General features: G+C 31.4%; 1 protein-coding gene across 2 annotated transcripts; it reads left to right on the forward strand.

The window, feature by feature from the left end:
• Window positions 1–10,698: 10,698 nt before the first annotated feature.
• On the forward strand, window positions 10,699–16,511 carry LOC129288892 (F-box/LRR-repeat protein 3-like). 2 transcript variants are annotated; one of them, XR_008588098.1, is made up of 9 exons: window positions 10,699–11,579; window positions 12,036–12,161; window positions 12,520–12,624; window positions 12,704–13,097; window positions 13,168–13,297; window positions 13,934–14,228; window positions 14,320–14,571; window positions 15,214–15,761; window positions 15,855–16,511. XR_008588098.1 is itself a non-coding variant. In XM_054925703.1 (8 exons), the coding sequence occupies exons 1-8, from the start codon at window positions 10,941–10,943 to the stop codon at window positions 15,271–15,273; spliced, it is 2,001 nt and encodes a 666-aa protein (XP_054781678.1). In that variant the 5' UTR covers window positions 10,699–10,940; the 3' UTR covers window positions 15,274–16,511. The 2 variants fall into 2 exon arrangements, 1 of the variants encoding a protein (XP_054781678.1); XM_054925703.1 differs by having other exon boundaries at window positions 15,214–16,511.
• The last annotated feature ends 1,300 nt before the right edge of the window (window positions 16,512–17,811 follow it).

A 17,811-nucleotide genomic window follows, 5' to 3' on the forward strand; every position in this document is an offset into this window, starting at 1 on the left:
TTCTCGTTTTCAACCTTATCAAACATGGCCTCACCCTTGTCTTTTTTTTTTTTTTAATTATTATTATTATTCTAATCACATAGAATTAGTGTTTGAAGATATGATACTTCAACAACACCTGATTGGAATTGACGATACTTGTTGCTTCTCTGTTGGGTTTCAACTCTGCACCTGAGTAAAACACACTTAAACGGCATCAAATTAGCTTCATTTTTTCCTAGACTGACCACCGTTGGTTGCAAGATTTGCTTTTCATTAAAATAAACGAAATTGTTTCCTTCTAAAATAAGGATGCAGGAAATGAATTGGATAAAAAATGGCTATCATCAATAGCACATGGTACGGAGAGGAAAGAATATTATAAAAATTGTATATCCATTGTATTATTACAATTTCATCCTTTGACCGATATAGGTTGGTATCAGTAGTGTGAGTTCTCATCTTATAAGTAATTAGTTGGATGTTTCATTTCAATACTATGTTATATGGAGTTATCCTAATTAGAAAAAAGTGTATTTTTGTCTTTTGTATTTTAATAGAGAATATTAGTCTCAAATAGACAATAGAGGAAGGGTGATGACATTGATACTTTACATTTTCCCCACGCTCTTGGCTCCTCTACCCTCGATCCTTTGAGTCATCATCTACAATAAATTTGAATAATTTCATGTTAATATTTTGAAAATGGTGATTATGACATCAAAGTTAAAAAAAAATGTACTGGTTAAGTTTTATATAAATAATTAAAATCTTAAAAACAAGAAGAAAGATGAGAAGTCGAATTATATGGTATATCAAAACTTTCAACTCTTAAATTTATCTTATTTATTAATTTAGTTTCTCAAGTTTAATTTCTGTCAATTTTTTCCTTATATTTTGTATATATAGTTAAATGAAAATAAATTAGCACACAAATTAATTTAATTTTTATTAATATAATATTTTACTGTGTGTTTTGTTCTATCTTGTTTTTAAAAAAAATTAAGTCTATTTTATTTACATAAATAATTATATTTTTTTCATTAACTTATAAGGCTACCATAAATATGTTGTTAGATACGTCACGAAATTTTAATAATATTATCTTTTCTTTAAATAATATGAAATAATTAAAAACTAATATAAATTTAAAAGATTAAGTTGATAAAAATTAAATTTAATGAACTAAATTGATAATGGTGACAAATTTGAGAGACAAAAGGTTTCATTTATCTCATTTTCCTACCTAGCATAATATATAGAGAGAATGATAATTTGATAAATCCACTTGGTATTTTAACTTTGTTTGGTGTAATCATATGACAAGTAAGGCAAATTTCTTTTCCTCTTTAACACCTAATTCTACTATCTATCTTATACACATTGATACTTTCTCCTTGCCTTTCCTATCTATTCATGATATATATTTTGTTCTCACCATTAGTTTTAACCTTCTCTCTACTCAGTCCTGCACCTACTCCTTCTATAGGATAATCCTAATACTTTGTAGTTTTTGTTGATGACTTTTCTCATTTTATACGGATTTATATGATGAAACATCAATTTGAGTTACCTAAATTGTATATCAAATTTTCAACTATAATTCACTTTTAATATTCTAAAGTTAGCAAAAAAATTTGTCATGATAATGCTTTGGAATATCATGATTTTGAGGGCATTATTTCTTAGTATGCTTATATGTAAACTTCTCAATAGAATGGTGTTAATAAGCATAAACATTGTCATATTCTTAATTCTATTAGAACATTGCTCATTTCCTCTTCTTGTCTTGAACGTTTTTTGAGTGAAGTATCCTTAACATATGTATTTTGCATCAATCGACTCCCATCTCTTATCATTAGTAACATTTTTTCTTTTAAGCATTTCCATGGTTATCCTCTTGACTATAGTTTTTTAAAAGTCTTTGCTTGTGCCTTTTTTATTCTTCTTCCATCTCTTAAGACAAACAAACTTCAAGTTTATGCTCGCGCCTATTATTTCCTTGGTTATGATTTTGAGCATAAAAGTTATCGTTGTTGAGATTCTCTCTCTCATTGTATTTGCATTTCTCAGCTTATTGTTTGAGAAAATATTAAGTTTCCATCTATAACTAATCTCTTGTTGTTCTCCTCTTTTTCATCTCTTATTTTTATAGATATTTCTGCTGACTTTTTTTCCCAATAACTCAAGTATAGAAAGTATAGACTATTCTATTGAGCTCATTTTTACAAACGACACCGCACCTACTCTAGATGTTCCTATTATCACACCTATCACTCTTCCAGCACCACTATTTTGAAAACCGGACTACGACCAGATCGACCGTCTGGTCTAATTTCCAATCTGGTTCAAAGGAAAAAACCGTTTCAATAGTTGAGCTGGCTTGAGCCGTTTTGAACCGGTGATTCGACCGAGAACCAAAATCAAGTCAGAAACCGGATCCGGTTTTCAAAAACTAGACTGTTCAAAAAAAAACTTTTTTTATTTTTTATCAAATTTTAAAAAATGACTAATTTTTTTAATCATTTGATATTATGTTGTATCATCTGGTTTGTTAAGTCATGATAAACTTAAAATATTTGATTTTTTTAAGTTAAATAGCAATTTCATATGTATTTTTTATATTTAAATTATTATTATATATATATAATTTTTTAATTTAATTATTACGTCAATGGTCCAACCGGTTAAACTATGCGAACTGTGAACTACTGACTTTTTTGATTCAATGTCCGGTCCAGTTTTAAAAACATTGTCCAGCACAAGTCACACCTATAAAGTATTTTTTTAATTCTTTAACTCTAATACTGTCAATTAAAAATGATTACTTTTTATATCAATAATTATTATTTTAAAAAATTAAATTTAATATATCAATATTTAAAAGTATTTTATTAATGTTTAAAAGATTAATGTAAGAATTTTTCATTGTTAAAACTAACAATATTAAAATTAAAAAAATTATAAAATTAAAGGAGTAAAATCGTGTATATAGTTGAAGGTGACAAAAGATGCTTATTGGTCCAACTGCAGTCTCTGCTCTGTGGAGAGGATTGGGTCAAAAGGTGTGGGCGCACTTTGGAAATTTCACATCCATTCCATATAGTATATACCAAGAGTGTTATTCCAATCAAGCATTCCCTCAAACCAAACAGAACGAGTTTTCATGTGCTTTGAATTCTGGGGGCTCAAGCATGAAGGTCAAGCCACAATTTCGACTTTGTTCAAACTTCAAACTTACAAAGTAGGCACTTTTGGCCTCTCGTAATGTATCAATGATGAAAAGCGTACTGGACCATCGAGAAACATAACGACCGTACAAGTATTTGACTTGCGCCCTTTGATTTTGGTTGACCAAAGAGAGCCGCTATGATTTACGGAAATCAATTTTTTAAAAAAAAAAATATAATAATTTTTGTCTCTATAATTTTATTGAATTTTATTTTTAATTTTTCTAATTTTTTTAACATTTTCAATTTCTATAGAGATTAAAATTATTAAAAAATAAAAATTATAGAGATAAAAAAACAAAATTACCTATTTTTTTAAACTATAAAAATTAAAAATATTGAAAAAAAATTATTAGGATTAAAAGTAAAATTTATTTATCATGTTTTTCTTTTTCTTTTTTAGTAATCAAACCTCAGTGCCTCATTGCAGTAAAAAGATGGTACTCCAGATACTAACACAATATACACATATGAAAGTGTGTACGGAACTCAATGTTTCGTCATAGCTCAGTTTTAAAGCCAGAAGGGCTCACTGACTTTCAAATTAAGAAAACATAAACTCACCAATTTTATAATTTAAGAGTGGGGTTGTGCTGGGATTTTAAATTAACAAAACAACTCGTATTATTTATAGCTTACATATAATATACTTTCTTCGTTAAAAAATATAAAATATTTTTTAAAAGGTTGGATGTTTAAAAGTATAAGACATTTTAAATATTTTAAGATATAATCATTATTTTTTTAAAGTATCCTTATTGAATAAATTACTTTATATTTTTTAGGGTGAAATGCTTTATTAAATAGAATTAAATATAAAAAAATATAATTAGTTTATTGACAGTGAAATTCAGTCAAAAATGTCTTACATTTTTAAATAAAAGGAATATGAGTTATTTGCAAATTGCATGAGATTTGAGAAATGAGACCAGTGATTCATAAATAGTAAATAATAAGATTTTTCATAGATTATATATGTATGCATGAAGATCACGATTCATTTTCATAACAAGTGGATTTTCAAGAGTAACACTTTAATTTGGACCTAATTAAATAACTGATGTTAAAGAAAGAACTTGTTGCCATTTAAATTTTGAATTTTCACTGTGAGTTCAGGCTAGACATATTTACTCTGATAAAATTAATTATAGATTAAAACGTATTCCTTTGAAACTTAACTATTATTCTTCAAAAGAAATTATAAATTCAAGAGTTTTAATTTCAATACATGAATTTTCTATATTTTTATGCATTTTAATATTGTATAAATGTCTCAAACCCAAATATATAGAACCTAAGATGTTTTGGATCGTCTCCGGTCATGTGAACTGTACGTTTTGTTTTGTTTTTCCCTTCTCCATAGTTTTAGTTACATGATTAACAAATTTATTTATTCATGAATCGCCATGGGAATTTTCTTTAATAGATTTCCCTTTCTGTTAGCCACAGAAATGCCAATAACTTTTGACTAAACCCAGCTCACAAAGTCTTGATTCTTGATTCTTTTATTATTAAAATTGCTTTTCAATGAATCGAATCATTAGGACAAATAACAAACTAGGCATCTAGAGGTAGGTATTATCTCAGAGAAAATTATATCATTTTTCAATGTATAAAAACTTATAAATGTTTGTATACATGATAAGTTAGCCAACTCGGTTTATTTAATTTTAAAATTTGTTAATTAAATTGAATTGATCAATTAAATTTTTTTTAAAATAAAAATTCAATTAAATTGAATGACTGAATAAACTGAATTAGATAAATTGAATTTGATTTACTTCGATTTGATTTTTAATTTTAATTTATTTTGCTCACCCCTAACTCATGCAAGTGTATGTGATCAAAGTAATAATTTTTTGAAGTATTTCAAAAGTCAAACCCTAGTGAAAGTAATAACCATTGTTACTTTTAAGAAAGTAAATAATTAATTTTAATTAAAAGAAACAACTAATAAATTAAAGAGCAATGAAAAAGATGAAATATTTATCCAATCAATAATCATCATTGGTTAAGATTCACCAATTTAGACAATCTTTCTTATCTATCTTTTAATTCTTGCTCAATTACAACAAAATTGTTATGAATATGTCCTAAGTATATTAGGTCATACTTATCTAATGTTAAATTAGTTCTTACTAATCCTATTGAGATCCTAAACAAATAACTAAGCTATGATTATGAATGCCTTGAATTCCTAAATTATCTCTAATTTAGCCACTCAAGTCTATCCCTCTAAGTCTAGGCTTTTTTTTTTTTTTAATCTCTCAGTACCTCAAATAGCCCCGTAGAAATTTCAAATGGTAGACAATCATACAATAAGAATTAAATCAAGAGGAATAAGTGTAAGAAGATCAATAAATTGATAATTAATAAAATCATATGTTCAACAGGAATAAAATTAAAAAATAAAGGAAGCTCATTCCAGCTAAGCTACCCTTTAGGCTGACTGAGAATTTAAAAACTAATAAACATATTCAAAAACAATCCCAAAGAAAAAAAACAAGGTCATATATGAAAGTTTTAAATTACAGATAGGAACATTTTAGTCAACATGTTATTTTTAAAACTGCAAAAAAGAGCCATAGTTTTAAAATTTTATTTCATAATTTTGTCGTCTTGGTTAGTTATTTGCAACATTTGGAGGCCCTTGTTTATGATTTTTTCCTACTAGTTTCCTCAGTTGACTATGGACCGGTAGGCATCTGAAACCATTTGTCACTGCTTCATTCAATCATAACATAAGCTTTCAATGATTCCATGTGATATAATCAATTCACAATACTATTAGTAAATGGAATATCTTGGGCTTTGAAAACAATATGAATAAAATAGAAAATTTGGAATGTAATAAATGTATATTAGAATTGTTTTTCAAGAGAGAAATTAGTATGTAGTTATAAAATATAAGGAAGGAGGTGGCGGACACATTAGATAACTCATTGAATAATTGGAAAGAGAAGAAGATGCAAGGTGGGTTGCGCTTGTGTATCGGGGCCCCACTGACCTAAATTCTTAATGCCTGTGCTTCATTGCGTCTGTTTGCGCCCTCTTCTCGGCTCTCTCTCTCTCTCTCTATCTCTCTCGCTCGCGCACACACTAATAATCTCAACCCACGTCACCAGCCATGTGCTTTTTCTTCTTCTCTCTCTCTCTCTCTCAATATTAAAAAAAAAAGAAAAGAAAAGGCGGCCGGTACTATGCAAGGCCATCTGTGAGTACGGTATTCTTTTTACTTCCGCCTCAATCTTTACCGTATTTTTTTTATTTAAAATTTTTCATCCTTCGCAAGTTTTTTCTTCTTACAAACATAATTATGTCCAGGTATGATCTCTCACTAGATAGCGTTATAAAAGAATAATCCATTCTATCATACTTAATCTTCGTCGATTACTATACTTTTTTTAAAATTTAATGATTTATATTTATTTTAAATTATTAAAAATCCCAAATTTATTCTAGTCTCAAAATGTACAATTTTTTTTTTTCAAAACAAACTCTATGGATTACAACCTTTTTATACTAGGCAAAACTTAAGTTGTTCATCTTATATACTTAATATATTTTTATTTAATTAAATTAAAATAAGTAAATTTTAATATGTTAAAAATATTAATAATAAGAATTTTTTATAAGATAATAATATATAAAAGATTCATTAAGTATATAAGTTTTTTTATATTTTTTTGTGAATGTAATTTTTTTCTGTATAATACTCCTGCAAAAATAATTTAATCGGTGACTATTTGTGGGTAGCATTTCAAACACTATAAGATGTGAAGATTAGGATTATTATTGTAACACACCAAATTTTTTTTTTTAAAAATAATTTAACTCAACCATAGTTGGGTTACAGCCACCCAACATATTTTTATATCAATAATTTCGATATAAAATATTTTATAATTGGCTTCAACTCACACACTATAACATTTCAGATAAATTTTTACCTCCCACATGCCATTAGGCTAAATCACATTTGTCCATCCTTATACTCCCAACAAGTAAAATAAGTAATTTAATAAATTTTCAATACAAGCCAGTTATTTGGCCTTATAATCATGCCATTTTAACCAATCCAAAGTAAACCAAATATTAAAATTACAGTCATCCAAATTGTACTAAAAATAGAAATAGTTTGAAAGGCATGATTACATTTATATATTCATATAATTGACAATAAACAAAAAGTCCTAATATTGGCAATATAACACATTATAAATCATAAATTAAATACCCAAAAGTGACAGTGGATCTATACCACTAAGCCTCTGGGACTCCTCCACGTGTCACTTGTGGCTCTTCTCCTGAAAATTGTTAACCACATAATGAGACTCAAAAGTCCCAGTAACCAAAGCCAATTTATGATAGTGTATACAAACAGTTAAGTGTGTACTTATTAAGTAAAAATTAAAAATAACATAATTCCAACAAATATAAGAAATATTACAATACACACAAACAACCATCCTTATATCCCTCCATTAACCTCGAGCCGTAGTCCTCACTCGGTGCTAAATTACCCGGCCAAAGGTAGATTAGCCCGAGCCCTTACAAACCACCTATTGAGTTCCAATAGGGGCATACCACGTGGCACATAAATACAACAACAATAGCAAGTCTCCCAACACCTCCCACAATAATCAAATAAATTTATAATAATATTGCACAATTATATAATATTACAAAATTTATAATTTTCTCAATAATCACCCAATTAACATGAAGTAACACTAATCATAAATTAAAAGCATGGTTACCTTGTGGCTTTTTCAATAAATTATTCCTTAAAATTTCTCTCTCACCACAATCTTCACCAGTAATACAATCTACAAATAACATATTATTTATAAATATTAGTTTCAATTTTTGAAACTAATAAAATAATTCTAATAATAGAATTAAAAATATAACATAATTTCTAATCTCAATCTTAATTCAAATCTATAGTTAATACTATTAAGTAAAATTTTTAACTCCTCTTTTAATTATCAATAAACATTAATAATCTAAAAATCAACTTCTAAACTAATTTCTATTATCAAAATTTTCTTTTTATTTCATAAATTCATACCTAAAATACCCAAAAATTAAAAATTGAGTCTCTAGCTTAGAATTATAATCCTATAACCATAATAATTCATTTCTCATCCCAAATAATCATCTAAACCTCAATAAATTAACATATATTTTCAGATCTAGTTTAGAATTTGATCTATAAGCCACAAATTCAAAGATCACCAATAAATTTATACTCTAGAATATTTATTATACTACTAACAACCTCAAAAATCATATTTATTCAACATAAATTCATCCCTCTTTCAGATCTTAAATTTTCTACCACTATAAAATCAGAAACCAAAGAAGAAGGATGACTAAGAAAAAATTTTAGAACACTTACTTAGTCTTAAAAAAGCTTAAAATCACACCCTAAATATCCTATTAAAAACTCTTACCTTAAAAATTTAGATATTTCGCACCGGTGACTCGCGTTCTCTCCGCCTCAGCTCGCGCGCAGGAATGAATGAGGAAATGAAGGAAGGTGAGTTTTTATAAAATTCAGTGGGTTCCACACATTTTTTTTTATTATTTCTTCTTCTCTCTCCCCCTTTTTTTTATTATTTTATATTTACTATTCATGCGGCGCGGAAAGCAAATTCGTTTTCTTCTTCTTCTTCCTTTTTTTTTGCATACCTTTTCCCCTTTTTTTTTATTATAATAATAATTTAATAATTTTTTTAATTAATTTTTTTTAATAAATTTATTTTTTTTTAAATTTTTTTAATTTAGAATTATATCATAAATTAGATTTAATAATCATTTTCTACTAATTTTCTTACCTCTAAATATTATTTTTTTTAAATTTCTATTAACCTAAATTAACTATTAAAATTTAAATTGGGATGTTACAATTATTGTTATTATTACTGTCTTGAAAGTGAGGGGAAAAAATATTAATAAATTTTTTTAAAATATATAAATAATAATTTAATTTCTTAAAATATCATAATTTTTTTAAAATCTCTATAAATTTTTCTATCATTACTAAATTTATATAAATTATTAAATTATTCTTGTTGAAAATAAATAATTCATAATTTTTTTTTATATTTATAAATTTTTTTCTTAAATTTATAATAATATAATAGTAAATCACAACTTCACAGTATTATTGCGAACATAAGAAGTAAAATCACAAATATAAAAAAAATTGTGAATCATTTATTTTTAACAAAAATAATTTAATAATTTATATAAATTTATTAAAAATAAAATTTTTTTTAAAGACTTTAAAAAATTATGATATTTTAAAATATTAAATTATTTTTTATATATTTTAAAAAATTATTATCTTTTTCTAAAAAAAATCAAATCTAACGGAAATGTTAGCACAAAGGCAAAGGCATTTCCCAAACAGGAAAAAATATATAATAATATAATAATAGTAACGAAAAGCGGTTTTCTTGTCAAATGACCTCATTCGTACTGTCCGCACTTGAATCTGTCCTTCCTCACATAGTCCGCCACCATATATTGTCTGCATTAGATGATTAACTACCCCTCCCCTCTAATGACCAAACTACCCCTCCCCTGCTTTCCTCCGTCCCGCTCGCTTCTTTCCCGTCCTTGCCCGTACGCATGTCACTACCGCTCTTCAAATGACTAAATACTCCCTGTCCCTCCCCAAACTTCCCCCTTTGTAAAACCATATCCTTAGAATAATGAAACAACAAAAATATCCAAATCACCTACTTTTTTTTGGATAAAAAATAAAATCCATATAAAACAAATAAAAAGGAAAAATAGTTACAAGAAAGTTAAACATTAAAAGATTAAACAACAAGAAAAATATGGTTAGTAGGGTAATTAGTGTCACATCTTCATGCGATAAAACTTTAGAAAGATTTAAAAAAAAAAGTGAGATGCCAGAATTAACAGATTATTTACCAGAGGTCGAGAATTATTATCTTTTGTTGGAGCCAATGCAAGATCTTCTAAGCTTTGCTTGTTTCTAGTACAATCAAACGCAGAATTTAAATCATGATTTGTTAATATATAACAAATTAGATAATAGTTAAGCTCAGTTTATAGCTATAGATTTTATACCTCAGTGTATGTTTTATTTTGATATTACAATTGATTATTATTGCATCCATTTCATTGTTTTGAAAAATTCATAATACATGAAACGTTAATTCAATAGAAATTGATGCTCAAACGCCCATGGCTTAGAAAATCTTGTAAAGCCGTTTGATACATTCAAATAGAAGGCATCAAAAGCGTCATATTCTAGGAGCCCCTTCGAAGCAGGATGATTAATTAATCGATTTTTAAAGCAAATAAGAAATTACTCGGAGGCTTGATGTTAACTACCGCCGGACTGTGGGCGGGATACATTTGTCTTTTCAAAAGTCTAGCCGCAAAACGCGATGACTAATATGTCGACAAGAGAATGGCCTTTTCGTCTTTTAGGACCTCAGATCTTCCTCCCTCCTCAATCGCTCTCTCTCACCTCTAAAAATTTCTCAAAACCAGAGGAGGATATCATTTGGTATCTTCCGTTAACGGTTACTCCGGAGGAATGCAATTCCATATTGATTTCGCCCCCACCGCCTCCATGTGCAGTCCTTGCGCGAGCTCCTTTGCTGTCTGAACTTCCGTAGTTTTTTTTTCCTCCGAAAACGAGACGCATTTACGGAGATTTTCTTCTCAATCTTTCTATTAGTCATGAAAAGGCACGAAGCCCTGGAGACCAATAACCCATTTGATTCTCTCTCGGAGGAGCTCGTCTTCACCATTCTCGACCACCTTCCTTCGAATTCACTCGACAAGAAGTCGTTTTCTTTAGTCTGCAAATCTTTCCACGCAATCGAAGCCAAACATCGCCGAGCCATCAGGCCTCTTCGCTCCGAACTTCTTCCTTCGATCTTGAACCGATACCCGTTTGTGTCCCATGCTGATCTCTCTCTGTGCCCTCGAGTGTCTGATAGTTCCCTCAACTTCATAGCTAACGCTTACAGTGCTACGCTACGACGGATCGATCTCTCGCGGTCCAGGTTCTTCTCTGCTAATGGGTTGTTGAGTTTGGCTACCAATTGCAAGAATTTGGTAGAGCTAGACTTGTCCAATGCGACGGAGCTGAAAGACGCAGCGGCGTCTGCAGTGGCTCAGGCGATGAATTTGGAGAAGCTGTGGTTGGCGAGATGTAAGCTGATAACGGACATGGGAATTGGGTGCATAGCAGTTGGGTGTAGGAAATTGAAATTGATTTGCTTGAAGTGGTGTTTGGGTGTGGGTGATTTAGGGGTGGACTTGATCGCAGTCAAGTGCCAGGAACTCCGTAGTTTGGATCTCTCTTATTTGCCTGTAAGCTTTCTTCTTCCACTCCAGTTTCCCTTTGACTATATGCATTAGCAACATGTTCATATGTTTTTATCTTAAATAAATGAAGAGATAGCTTTTCAGGGGAGAGTGTTTTGGAATATTTAGCTGGGTTGTATTAAATGGCCTTGGTGTTACGCATGTTGGTATCACTAATGGAGCTAATGATTGTTGATCGGAGGAGTTGGTAATGTGATGCCGAGTGCCCGAGTTCAGAAGCATGAGTACATTTTTTCTTTGTAAAGAACCCCATAGAACAAGTAATATGCATGATCTTGGTTGAGTTTTCAAACGTCATTAATAACCAGTTCAATACCTTACCTAAATAATCAACTGTTCTCTTGTAATTAACTGGACCGAGTTTTTGATTGTATTATTTATTTCTAAGTAGTGACCTGGTTGGGATAAATAATAATACTTATTATTGTTTTTGTTGTGCAGATCACAGGTAAATGTCTGTCATCAATTGTTAAATTGCAATATCTTGAAGATTTGGTCCTTGAAGGATGCTTTGGCGTTGATGATGACAGCCTTGATGTCTTCAAACAAGGGTGCACAACATTAAAGGTATATGTGGATGGTTGGCTGGTCAATTTCAGTTAATCATTTATCTAATAATGACAAAAATAGCGGAAATGCGATGTCATTTCCTGTTTTAATTTAGACAAGAATTTAACAATTTCAGCTTTACTTTATCAGTGAAATTCCCAAATTTTGGAGATTTGGTTGGGTGTGAAAAGGGGAAGAAATGGTTGTCTATATATTTCATTCTATATATGAAGGAAGCTTAATTTGATTCACATTAATGGTGAACCTTCAATACTGTTATTGGAAGCATCCGATATGATTGCATCAATATGTGTTTCAATATTTTTCACAACTCTCTTCGGTTATCTGATGCATTCACTAATGCTGCTATCCACAGAAACTTGACGTCTCAGGTTGTCAAAACATAAGCCACATAGGTCTCTCTGCCCTAACAAGCTGTTCTGGATGTATTGAGCAGCTTACTTTATCAGATGGTTCTTCTGTAGGTCTTCTCCTCCATTTCTATAGCTAAATACTCAAAGATTTCATCTGTAGCTAATTATTTAGAGTTAATGATTTAGGTGACACTTGCTCTTGCTGATGCCTTGAATAAACTTCCCATGCTGCAATCAATCATATTAGATGGCTGCCTGGTTACTCCTGCTGGATTAAAGGCCATTGGAAGTTCATGCATGTCATTAAAAGAGCTGAGTTTGAGAAAATGTTTGGGAGTGACTGACGAAGCTCTCTCATTTCTTGTGTCCAAACACAAGGATTTGAGGAAGCTTGACATTACATGTTGCCGCAAGATAACTCATCTTTCAATTGCTAGCATTGTGAACTCGTGCAAAAATCTCACTTCACTCAGGATGGAATCATGTACCCTAGTTCCAAGAAAAGCATTCGTTGTGATTGGACAGCAATGCGATTCTCTTGAGGAGCTAGACCTTACGGATAATGAAATTGATGATGAAGGTCTTCTTCTTGCCTAACTTGATTGGGATTTCGAACTACTGTATCAGCGGCCTTACTTCTCCTTCTGCAGGTCTCAGGTCCATTTCTCGGTGTTCCAGACTCTCCAGTCTAAAATTAGGAATCTGCCTGAACATAACTGACAAGGGACTTGCCTATGTTGGTAACTCCTGCTCAAAGTTAAAGGAGCTAGATCTCTACAGGTTTGTGGTTCAATTATGTAAGCTTTTGCTATTTCCTTAGCCGCATCATATGATTAAAAGTCTATTCACATTTTGGTGTATTTAGTGATTGATTTGGAGAAATTACAGCCTAAACATTGGGGCAGATTTGCTGGGTAATGTTAGCAGGCTCAGCATGCTTTAAGATTGAGGCTTGTAACGAAGGCTTATATTGGGCTCATCAACAGAGTGCAATCAATGCCCGACAAAATGCATTTTAGAAAAACTATGTAACTTATCATGTAATATCCCTGAAGTTAAGCAATATTCTTTTGTATAAAATAGTATGGAGACAGATTTGCTTAAGGTTTTTAAGTTTGAGCGTTGAAATTAATAATGGGAATTAGATTTGCATTAGCAGATATGAGAAAATGGCTGTAAGAAAATTTTGGTTTGGCTTGTCGATTAAATAAGTCTACGGCAAGTTTTAAGCTTAGGTTATTTAGTACTTGCCCAAGCTATGTTAGAGTATCTTTGTTCTGTTCCTTCCTTAAAAGTATGCGCTACTTTGAAAAAAAAAAAAAAAAAAAACTATGGTAGGATTTCATTTCTGTTTTCAACAATATTGTATATAATTCTTAGTCAGTACTCATTAATGATTATATTTTGCTTGTTCAGGTCCACGGGAATAACAGATTTAGGCATTTCAGCAATTGCTTGTGGTTGCCCTAGGCTTGAGACGATTAATGTTGCTTATTGTACTGACATCACTGATGGTTCCTTAATCTCCCTGTCAAAATGCTTAGAGTTGAAAACACTGGAAATCCGTGGATGCCTTCTTGTCACATCTAAGGGTTTAACAGCTATTGCACCAAATTGCAAGCAACTAAGTCGTCTGGACATAAAGAAGTGCTACAAGATTGATGATAGCGGGATGATTCCACTTGCTTGTTGGTCCCAAAATCTAAAACAGGTTTTCTTTCTTATTCTCAGGATTTCTGTTAACATAGAAGATGCAAGAAAATTTCTTCCAAGACTCTAAGGATATGTCTTTTGCTTTGCAGATAAATTTGTCATACAGTTCAGTCACAGATGTAGGGCTATTGTCACTTGCTAGCATCAGTTGTCTACACACTTTTAGTCTTCTGACCTTGCAGGGAGTGACTCCAAGAGGACTTGCTGCTGCTTTGTTGGCATTTGGAGGGCTAAGAAAAGTGAAGCTCCACGTTTCCTTGAGATCAACACTCCCTGATCCTCTTATCAAACACGTTGAAGCTCGTGGCTGTTTGTTTGAGTGGAGGAATAAAGTGTTTCAGGTATATGAATTTCCTGGTTCCTCTCTCAAGATGTTGTGAAACTTAAAATCAGTACTGTTGAACTTGTCAGTACCTTGGCTTTTATTTTGGTTAAACAAATGTGATTTTAAAATCAGTAACTAACGAGATGCTGGGTTGATGACAATAGACTTGCATACATGATTATCATACATGTTTAATTGTTTAGCCAAAGTACCAAACTCAAGGAGTGGGGGTTGAGGTTCAATTAAATTAATATCAATATCAATTCAATATACATGCATAAAAGTTAGTGGCAACCACACTGTTCATAAGAAGTCATGAACAGTGCAGGTTTCAACCTGCTCAGTCTTGGTGCAACACACGAGCCAAAATCCAGTTAGGTTAAACAATATGAAAGGGGTTAGCTTAGTTGATAACATGAGAGTGTATCTCTATTATTCTTGGGGAAGCACCTGGAAAGAACCTTGGATAATACAAAAGTAATGGAGAGGAAGTGCATCCTTAGTGTCACCTAGGAAGGCAGTTAGACTTGGAGTCTTGGACAAAGATGTGCACTCCAAACTTCGATACGGAAGAACCTTTATAAATAGGTTTCATAATGTTATTTAGTTATTAGGAATTTTGATTTTGTTCTGTTGATTTTTGTCGTGCCATTCGCAGGCTGAGATGGATCCCAAGTGTTGGAAATTACAGTTGGAGGATCTGATGGAAGTCGTTTAAGTTGAGAAGAAGGCTACAAAAATAATTTGTTTATTCTGATTTTTTTCTATCATCTCTACCATCTCTCTGCAAAATGGATTATCTACAGTTGGTGCTCAGAGGAATAGAATTGATCCTCACTCTTCGAGTTAACAAAACTGTGTACATGACTCTCGGATCTCCTACTGCTCTAGAAGCAGCCACGTAGAGCCTGTGGTGGCCTCCAAACAGTGAATGTTGTTTTGTACAACTTTTTATTATCTATCATTTTTTTAAAAAAAAAAGGGTTAAACCTGCTTTCCTTAGCGGCGTCTCACAATTTGAGGATCTTTTCTGGCCTTTAAATTTTAATTAATACATGTATATATACAGAGGGAGAGTGTGGATGTGCTCTGTCTTGTGCGCGCGCGCGCGGATAACAACGGTCTCACTATGTCCTCTATTAAGAACCACAGCCCGGTAGAGACTTTGGTGGCCTTGAATTAAGAAGGAAGATGTTTAACGATCATGTATCTTTGCCACTTCCATACCATATATTAATTGGTTAATGGGTAATTTTGTCTTGATTTTTTTTTTTAATCAAGTATAATGGGGATTGGCAGATATGCGTCTCACATTGGAACTTGCCAGAGAAGGAAATCAACGTGCAGATGCTCTTGCAAGTCTTAGTTTAGAATTGGAGGCTGGTGTTCATGTCTGGCCTGAAGATGAACTGTTGGAAGCTGTTGTTTTTTAGCGGATAGATGCAGTTTTGGGGTGGCTGAGGGGGGGGGGGGTTCATTTTTGTTTTAGTAGAACTAGGGTGGTTATTTTGGTATTTTCCCCCCCTCTAGTTCAGATGTTTATTTGTTGGGCTTAAATAATGAGGACCGAAAACTGCATCACATTTGATGAATCATGAATGCTTAAAACTGCAGGGGGCTTAACGCAATGAAAATGCATAGGTCCTCCCGGGAGTCGAGTTGAGGTCGATGGATTCGAAGTCCAGAGTGCTAACTACGACACCACGGGACAATATTGCAACGGATGATGTATACTTCTTATTTTTATCTAGTGTTTCACATGTTCTAGTTTCCTTGCGCTTCATATTCATCTTCATCTCCTGTACCCTGTGCGTCTTCATCCTTGGTCATGTTTTCGGCAAACTCCCATTAGAGGTGGGTTTCATTGTTAACGTACGGTCTCACTATATCGTGGGATTAATTATGCAAACCGCTGAGAATACGTAGCTAGAGAAGTCTTTGGGGTTCTCACTCTTCCTTCTCGCGTTTTTTTATCCATTTCTATTTGGAGAATGATTTCCTCTCGGAGAAAAATTTACACAAAACAACTGTAAGTTTTTGAAATGACAAATAATTATTAATGTTAAAAAATGGAAGACAACGAGAATGTGTTTGTTAGGACACACAAATACACACCTATTGGGAGCAATATCTTCATACATTATATATATAAATTGAGGTGACGAGTATAATTAACTTAATGGGTAAAACAATATATACAAATGACCTGAATGCAACTCTTTGGTATTTTGAATAATACACTTTTCCATTAACTAAGAAAAGGTTTGTACACCAACCATTTATAGAATACACAACCTGAACAAAAAGGCCAAAATGCTTATATAGAGTAAACGACAATATAAAACCAAAACGACAAAAAACAAAAATACATCAAATATTGCAAAATTTCAAAATTTAACTCCCTAATTTAATTAAACTATTCGAGAATAATTAAGTAAATTTAAGTGAAATTGGGTGAGAAGATGGTTAGAGAAGGCTAATAAACCTATTGGGTTGTGGTTGCAATTATAGGATTGAGTCTAGAGCGAAGTTAAACTTTGAAAGAGAAAAAAAACTCAAAATATCCATTGTTGTGCCATGTGCTGCGGCACATATGGCCTACACCATGACACATCACTCGAAAGAAGGGAGGTCTCTTTCTATGCCATCCGCTGTAATGTGTATTATGTGTGTCACAGCGCATGGCTCGTGTTCTAAATAAGACAAAGTGTGAGATAATTCAAAAAATAGAAGAGGAAAAGGGAGAAAATGAAGAGCTCGATTCTTGATCTACTTGGTCTTGTGGATTCAAGGCATTGAGAATATTTTAAAGCTTGTAAACACTAAAAGTAAGTTATATAAGCTCCTCTCTTCCTTCCTTCTTCTCTTTTGAGACTTTTTGAGTTAGGGTTTGTAGTAGAGAGTTGATTTTCAAACTTATAGGGCTATGGGCTCGAACTAATTAACTTAAATGAAATTAATAAAAGTTGTTTAAATTATTTAAATATAAGGTTTATGAATTTCACATTTTAGGTTGTTGGGTGGCATTAATATCCAAAAATGGACATTAAATGAAGTGATTGGAGATGGTTGGAAGTCATTCATGATAGTTAAAAAATTTAATGAAGCTCATTTGAGTTAAAGAGAGTTAATAAACTCATAGGTATGTTTAAATGCAAGAAATTGAGACTTTGAGGTATTTTTAAGTGTTGGGTTAGGGAGTTAAAATTTTTGTTATAGTTGTTATATTAATTGTGTTAAGTATGATTAATTATAG

Source organism: Prosopis cineraria, unplaced genomic scaffold (genome assembly GCF_029017545.1).
Source record: "Prosopis cineraria cultivar Desert tree isolate PC_DT_omini unplaced genomic scaffold, ASM2901754v1 PC12, whole genome shotgun sequence".
NCBI lineage: Eukaryota > Viridiplantae > Streptophyta > Magnoliopsida > Fabales > Fabaceae > Prosopis > Prosopis cineraria.

Excerpts from the sequence above, each read along its gene's own strand:
- LOC129288892 (XM_054925703.1), top strand. The coding sequence starts at position 10,941 with ATGAAAAGGCACGAAGCCCTGGAGACCAATAACCCATTTGATTCTCTC. Across the intron at positions 11,580-12,035 it reads TGGATCTCTCTTATTTGCCT|ATCACAGGTAAATGTCTGTC; the intron begins GTAAGCTTTCTT and ends TTTGTTGTGCAG. Across the intron at positions 14,572-15,213 it reads GGAGGAATAAAGTGTTTCAG|GCTGAGATGGATCCCAAGTG; the intron begins GTATATGAATTT and ends TGCCATTCGCAG.